Source organism: Triticum aestivum, chromosome 5B (assembly GCF_018294505.1).
Source record: "Triticum aestivum cultivar Chinese Spring chromosome 5B, IWGSC CS RefSeq v2.1, whole genome shotgun sequence".
Taxonomy (NCBI): domain Eukaryota; kingdom Viridiplantae; phylum Streptophyta; class Magnoliopsida; order Poales; family Poaceae; genus Triticum; species Triticum aestivum.
Genome location: NC_057807.1, coordinates 472,944,844 through 472,952,252, shown reverse-complemented (window position 1 = coordinate 472,952,252; position 7,409 = coordinate 472,944,844). Strand labels below are relative to the sequence as shown.

Here is a 7,409-nt window from a genome sequence, read left to right as displayed (position 1 = left end):
CAGTGTTGACAGCACAACCTTCAAAAATAACTTCACAAAAAGTTGAGTTGCTTTGAGATTGATCTCACTAACTATAGCCCCATAGCTACCTTGACTACTATTAATAATATCATGAACTACTTGGTTCTAGTCAGAAGCAATGATAAAACGCTGAAAATTTAAATCTTCAGCCAGAGCAGGCCTCACGACACACAATGGCCTCCAGAGTCGCGGGATCATCAACTCCACGAATAACCAACATAGAACTACCCAAGTAATGGCCTTCTCAGTCTCAGCAGACTGCCGCAGCCAAACCTCCCCTGACTTTCATCACACCAGCGTCAACATGGATTTTAGCATAGCCCGTTGGTGGAGCCTTGGGGCGACCAGGTGCAGCCCGCGGTGCTCCCGGCCGTGTACTGCCTTCTCCACGTTTACTAGCTTCAGTTCATCAATGAACATGTTGACAAAAGAGTTGATCACTTGAGGGGTTTGAAAGATGCCTTCATGAATTGCCTTACGCTGTGAGGTCCAAATCGCCCACAGAGTGACCGAGAAGCGAACAAATTTATTATGCGATAACGAGTCCCGGAGTTAAAAGAGCCACTGCTTGGCATTGGGTTCCATGTTAGCCACAACCACAGTCTGCCCGTCTATATTCTCATCTAATGTTCAGCACTTCATGTTGTTGAAGGAGGCAGTAGGTCCGAAATACTTGATTCTCATGTATGTTTTCATATATATAGTTATCTATGCTCTCAAATTTCTGATCTATTTGTACTTACTAATGTCGGTTTCCATTTTTTGATTTTCAGAATATGTTCCATAAAAGCAGATGCACGCTTTCTTTCTGTTCATTCTTCCATGGTGCATTTTATATAAGCAGGAACAACTTTGCTGTTTATTCTACGAATACATAATGATGTAGAATGGCTGGCTCCGAAACGTTCTGTTTGAACTAGTGATTTACGCTGACATCTATAAGCAGGATACAATTTGTATACAGCGTTCCAGCTTAAATATTTTGCTTCAGCTCGGCTAGATACTGTCGCCTAGTCAGCTAATCATGCATCCCCTTTGCGCTACCATCTTTGGCAGTTGTACATTTTGCCTGTATACATCCTATGAAATTGTCTTGGATACAACTTTTCAGCTTGGTTTCCATCCTGTGCATTTTGCCTGTACATTTTGCCTGTATACACTACGACTCATAATTTCCCAAGTGTCTTCCATCCATCAAACAGACGCTCCGCCGCATCACATCAAAAGGCGCATCACATCAAAAGGCTCTCGTCTCCCACGTCCTTGATCATAACAGCTGTCCAGACAAGTTTCACCTCCACAAGTGCGGAGCCTAATTTATAATGCATCAACTCAGTTGATCGTCCTAAAGGTGCGATGACGTTTTTATCAAAAACATCACCAACGCTACGACCGGTGACAAGGAGCACCAACTTTCTACCAAGTGGGACAGCTACAACGCGACGACTCAAGGGAACGGTCCCTCCTGCCTCAATCTCTGCTGCTGCTTCACCACCGCTGTTGTAAAGATCCATACTATACTCATAATTCTTGGTAGTCCAGGCAGCAACTCTTGAGACACTACACGGTCCCTTCAAGATATTGACTTCAATGGTAGCTTCAATGGGATATACAACATATGCACATCTCACTTCCACCCTACTCAGATAGCTATTTAGACTCACACCCATGGTCTGCTTATCATTAGGGAGGCGGGCTCTGTTGAAAACGATCACACCTTTGCTGAAATCTTCAACCTCACCTCCATCATGGACTATCTTTAAATTCATCTCAAAATATATTCTGTCTGCCGGAACAAGCCCTCGGCATGGATCCATCAAAGTTAACTTGCCATCCTGCAAAAACAAAATTCAACCAAAACAATCTTTCCATCTGTTTTGGAGCCAAACATAAGCATAGGAAAAGATTGGAGGCACAAATACATACCGCCGAGGTGATGAGTTGGGGATCATCCCTTTCACGCCTGAAGAGATAAACACATCTATAGTCTACCTGGTCTCTTGCTACAACGGTACCAAAAACTTTTATCGGGAAGCCAACTTCCGATTCCTTTACCTTCAAGGTAATGACATTTACACACGATCCTACGATCGAGTCACGTATTGGTGAAGGTATCATGTTAAGCCGCGGACCACGACAAAATTCAGCTGTGGATAGAGGCCACAATCACGAATCAAAACCAACATGTATGCACATCAAATGGGTACCTAAAGAATATTAACGAATGAAACAATAATGAAAAATACTCACACTCTTTGTCAAGCTCAAAGAAGGCTAGGTTGAATATGTCGAATCGGGTACGGGTGTAAGCATTGACCTTAGGGTCGTATCCTGTAAACTCTTGACATCGAACTATGTCAAGAGCCTGCAAAGCCTTTTCCTCGAATTCGAGCTCTTGAATTAAACATGGGGTCTCACTGCATGGCAACTCCTGCTTGTCCACAACACGAGGGTAAGATTTTTTTTTGCTAATCCACCAAAGCAACAATGGAATAAGTGTAAAAAATGACCATAGGATTTTGTCACTGATGTCACAATGAAACAAGTCGTAAGATAAATGACTCTATAGTGGTAAAATTGCATTGCGTCAAAAGAGTGCATCGATCAAGGAACATACCTTGTCGCTCGAACATGTTGCAGAATCTTGCAATCGCTTTGCTATCGTTTCTCCATCTAATTCCGGAGGAAAGACACTCTTGATGTTGAAGATATTACAAATTTCACGCGGAGATTTCCCCTTTATCTTACTAGCAATAGTCTGGCAGGCTAGGTCAATCAGTCCCCTTATTTGAAGATATTCCGAAGCCTGCAAGTAGTAATGCAAAGCTTAAAGGAATGAAAGAGATATAGCATTGCTAAGGAGTTGATTGAGCTCTAAGATAATTCTCATTCGAATGAGCAAAACCGTTTGTTGCTATATGGGCGTGACTCGTATCATAGATAACACCAGTGGCGGAGCCAGGAACCGACGATGCCTTGGACCAAAATCTTACATATTCTTGGTTTCATACCGGGGAGGGTGTATCAAATCGATTTATAATCTTTAACACCAGATTGAAATCCAACACTTTTAGTTTTTGTGTTGTGGTGACATATGTTCCTCTCTACTATTCTCGAATTAAAAGTTTAGAATTCTCATGAATAAGCTCAATGTGAATTAGGTGTAAATCCAACTTTAGCAAAAATCTCGTAAAGCAAAAAAGATATTCAGTTGATATAATATCAACTAATAATAGAAAATTGAGGCATACCTAAGTTAATGAATTTGTTTTTGTTTCATACATGATGTTGTTATGTATGTTCTATCCTATAGGAATTTCGCTATAGGAAATTTGATAGGAATTGATTTGTTGTTATGGTTAAACAACACAGTTCATTATTAAACCGTGCATTTGATTTAGACAAATTAAACCCAAGCCAGTTCTATCAATTGATTGAGGTATAACTTTTCTTAGATACTAGTAAGTGTGCACGTGCAATCGCACGTCTCAATCAAACCATGTCAATTGTTGCGGGTATAAATTTTTGAATTCAAGGGTGAACAACTTCTCCATAGAGAATGTAAGGGCATAGCCTATTTAGTCTATTCCTACGAAGATTTTAGAATATTTATTTTCTTGGGCGAAAATCAAAGGAATATATAAATATTGTCCAAGTGAACTGGACTCAATGCAAAGTTGGAACAAAGATACACAAAAAAATAGGAGTCTTGGCAGAACTAAATTAGTTTTCTCCTTGGATTCAAGCTGCTTGCTATCTTCAGGGAGCCATAGCATTCACCGCTTAGAGCGGGAAGCGTCGGATTTTTTTTTGCCCCATTCTCAATTTATCTCAACTTCTCATAGAGTGCCATTACAGTTTAGACAAACAGTATCTATTGTGTATATAGTTGCAGAACATCTAGAAGCTAAAATCAGATCAATAAAGCGGTAGGTTCATGGTAAGGACATTCTCTAGGACATGGATGGCATGCAAGCAACCATTTCTCTACCCTATGCTTAGTTCCGACAATATTAAACATGAGTTGAAAATGTCGCCGTGCAGAAAGGCTACTAATCTAGAATGGGCAATATAAGGAAATTGGGCATGTGCAGATCAAAGACTATAATAATTATTGTTTCGCAAAGCTAAGCAGGACTCAAAAAATAATCCACACAAAATTTAGGATGACCAAATCCACTCAAAGACCACCCTATCTAAGATGAATATACAAGAAATCATAATAAATTAACACCGGATACATAAATAAGTTTAATGGCTAAAATGAAGGATATGCATAATGTCATGGCGCTTTTAGTTATTCATGCACAAATCCAACAGTAAGCATGATCTGATGAAAGACACAAAGATTCAAAGTTATCAGTTGATACAAAATGTGTTGAAAAAATATTGACTATACGAAAAATAAATTAATAGAATGTAACCTTTCTGCACAATTCAACAACAAGCATGATCCACCTTATTAGAGGAAAAGCAACTGCATAAAATCTCGGTAAATTTAAGAAGAGAGATGTCGCTAAGATTTGTTAAAAGATCTTACCCGTGCTTGGAAAGGAGTCAATTGCAGTAGCAGTTGCATAAGAGATGATGCACTGATATCTTCAAAAGCTTTCTCGCTTATTCACAATTCCTGAGTTCAGCATAAAACAATAGGGATTTGACAATCTGGTTGGTTGTAGCCGATTTTCCATGTGATGTTTGACCGAAATGTTGAAGCTCAGCAATGTTTTTTCACGGTTCAGTAGGTCAGTGTAAAATAAGTATGTGGCTGTCAAGTCTCCATCCCATGTTATTTACAATCTCAAACGATGAAAGCTTGCTTTCTACAGTTCACCAAAGGTTCTAAGTTACTACTTTTTACTCAAAGATCTGATGTCTACTGATCTCTCTCAATCTTATGGCTGAGATTAACATAATTGTAGAAACCAACATCAACTCAAATTTTAGTCTGCATTGGAAACCACCAAACAATTTCCAGCAAGATGCATTTTTGAAGAACAGAGGGAGTATATGACTTCCATTTGTCTAGGAATAATGCAGGTAAACCTATACAAAGAGCACACATATATACATGCATACCTGGTAATTTCTAACTGCTCATGATCTGAAACCAGAGGCATAGAAGGTAGAATTCCCATACACGGATGAACTTCTCTTCAAAGTCTAGTTTCAGGACACGTCTGCAAGAAAAAGGAAACGATAGGAAATTAATACTAACTGAGCAACCAAGTGGATCATATATGTATCGTCACAACAGTATTCTTCATGTAGTGAGTGTGAAGTGATCCTTACTCTTTGTTGCCATGAGTTAAACATGACAAGTGATATATACTTACCCTTACCCCCACACCTACACCTGCTTCACATTGTTGCTCATCCATCGTGGACGTGCAGCTGCTGCCGATGTGCTCTACACATGTATTGTTGTCCGCCAATGTGCCGCTGCTCCCCGCCGCAGTCGCCTCCCCGGGCGACCCCACAAGTCACAACCATTCGTATCCTCTGAAACATCATTCAGTTTATTCACAAATTTTACTTCGTAAAATATTTTAAAATAAAACGGTGCCTCGTGTTATGCAAAAAATGAAATATCTGTAAATATAACTTCATAAACTATAGTGTTAATATAAAAATTATATCGCAATAAGTTTTTGAAACACATAACTGCACAGGAAAAATTAGATCCTTCCATCTCGGAAGGTGATCTTCGTGCCCTTCTTCCACCCCGGCTTGACATCGATAATCAGGATCTCCTCCAGCGGGATGGTCTTCTACAAATAGTTGACATGAGGAATTAGCGTTTAGTGTTTATTTTAGCAGCTAAAATCAGTTTGTTGTTCTATTAAAGACATGCACCCGAAACTGAAAGTAATCCAAAATGACCGAGTAGACTAAAAATTGAAGCTGGCTTAAATATTAGTAAGAACCATCCAAGCTGAAGTATTTGACTAAACCAGCAGAGATGCTGCACTGCTAATAATCTATCTTTAGAATAGATCATGAACAATGGTGGTTGTCACTGCATGTACTTAAAGAAATCAAACATACCCAAGTGGCCAACTTCACATTTCTCAGGTTTAATCTTGGGAACACATTTACCTCATAGTAACATTAAATAATTCAGAATGATTGAGGAAGCTAGAATCCAAATACGGGTTAAAATTCCTGAAAACTGTCAAAATCAATAATACAACTGAATTGTCAGATGGAACAAAAAGTAAATTGCATTTATCAAGTTTAACCTAAACCAACTAATACAGTCTCAATATTCAAGAATGTAGTAGCTCCTGATTCTTAACAAATAACCACATGTCTACCACTCTTGAATTTCTTGTAAATATAAGAGGGGGGTAGGGAAAAAAGATTGCTTATAAAGATTCAGCCGGTAAGAATTGAGCGGTGAAAGGTTCCCAGTTATTATCCCATATCTCACCATGAGTATCAATACATCAGCGACGAACATGAAATTGCAACCACAAGCATCGGTCAATATCGATATTGGTACATGTATGTATGTGTGTACCTGAGCGTGGTCCTTGCGGTGGGTTCCTAACTTCATATGAAGCTGACCTTTCCGTGATTCTATCCTCGGCAGTGACGCTGAAGCTGTCTTCACCGGCGGCTTGCATTCCATATGTGTGTGTGCGCTCCTGAAAGAAAAATCCATCCGCTGTCTGCGTGGCTGCTTCTTGTGTATGCGCGTATCTTAGACGAAGAATCAATTCACCAGGTTGGTTTTCTGGATCGGCCGCTCGTCCTGGGCGTCGAGGAGAAGCGGGCGCCAGATCTTGAACCTATGAAGGGTGAGGGGCTGGCGAGGAGATGAATCGGCCACTCACCGCTCCCGAGCCGTCGTCGTCGCATAGATGTCGTCCGAGCCATCGGCGCCTCCGTCGCCGCCCGACTGCTTTCTCCCCGTCAACCCCTGACTGCTGTGGGGCGGCGGCGGGGAAACACTAGTGCCCCGATCCAACCCCGCACGCCAGGGAGCCGCCGGAGCATGCTCGCCGGCGAGCAGGTCCTGAGCCGCCGCCAGGCCTCTCATTCTCCCCCCTCTCCCCCGCCCCTGAAGATGCGCCGCCGCAGGCCAAACCAATGAACTTGGGGCATGCTGCTGCATGCCAGCCTTTAATCACGCGAATTAGTTTATTTTTTCCTCGCGCAGCGGAACGTTTCGTCCCCTCGCTCGATAGATGGCAGAGTACGAAATGGCTTCACACACGACACGGACTGCACGATCTGCGAACGATACACAGTGTGCATGCATCAGCGGACAGAAAAACCAACTCCCTCCTGCATGTACGTGCGCTGCTGTGCTGCCACATGGGATCGTGCACACGTCGGCTGAAGTTTCATCGTGTGTATAGCATCGCTCCTTCTGTTAATTG

At 41.4% G+C, this 7,409-nt stretch overlaps 1 protein-coding gene across 6 annotated transcripts; it reads right to left on the bottom strand.

Annotated features, from left to right (window-relative positions):
- Positions 1-980: 980 nt before the first annotated feature.
- On the bottom strand, positions 981-7,132 carry LOC123112557 (uncharacterized). 6 transcript variants are annotated; one of them, XM_044533588.1, is made up of 10 exons: positions 6,861-7,121; positions 6,545-6,671; positions 5,687-5,792; positions 5,358-5,523; positions 5,101-5,201; positions 4,562-4,651; positions 2,639-2,827; positions 2,272-2,452; positions 1,948-2,168; positions 981-1,856 (listed from the first exon to the last, which is right to left on the bottom strand). In XM_044533588.1, exons 6-10 carry the CDS (start codon positions 4,598-4,600, stop codon positions 1,254-1,256), a joined length of 1,233 nt encoding a protein of 410 aa, XP_044389523.1. In that variant the 5' UTR covers positions 4,601-4,651; positions 5,101-5,201; positions 5,358-5,523; positions 5,687-5,792; positions 6,545-6,671; positions 6,861-7,121; the 3' UTR covers positions 981-1,253. The 6 variants fall into 6 exon arrangements, with proteins under 6 accessions (XP_044389523.1, XP_044389520.1, XP_044389521.1 ...); XM_044533585.1 differs by having other exon boundaries at positions 5,358-5,792; positions 6,861-7,132; XM_044533586.1 differs by having other exon boundaries at positions 6,545-7,122.
- Between the last annotated feature and the right edge of the window lie 277 nt (positions 7,133-7,409).

What these genes read in the sequence shown, in the direction of transcription:
- LOC123112557 (XM_044533585.1), bottom strand. Translation starts at nt 4,600, where the DNA reads ATGCAACTGCTACTGCAATTGACTCCTTTCCAAGCACGG. An exon ending in CTTTGAGCTTGACAAAGAGT is followed by an intron (nt 2,169 to 2,271) that starts GTGAGTATTTTT and finishes CTCTATCCACAG; the next exon opens with CTGAATTTTGTCGTGGTCCG. An exon ending in CCCAACTCATCACCTCGGCG is followed by an intron (nt 1,857 to 1,947) that starts GTATGTATTTGT and finishes TTGTTTTTGCAG; the next exon opens with GATGGCAAGTTAACTTTGAT.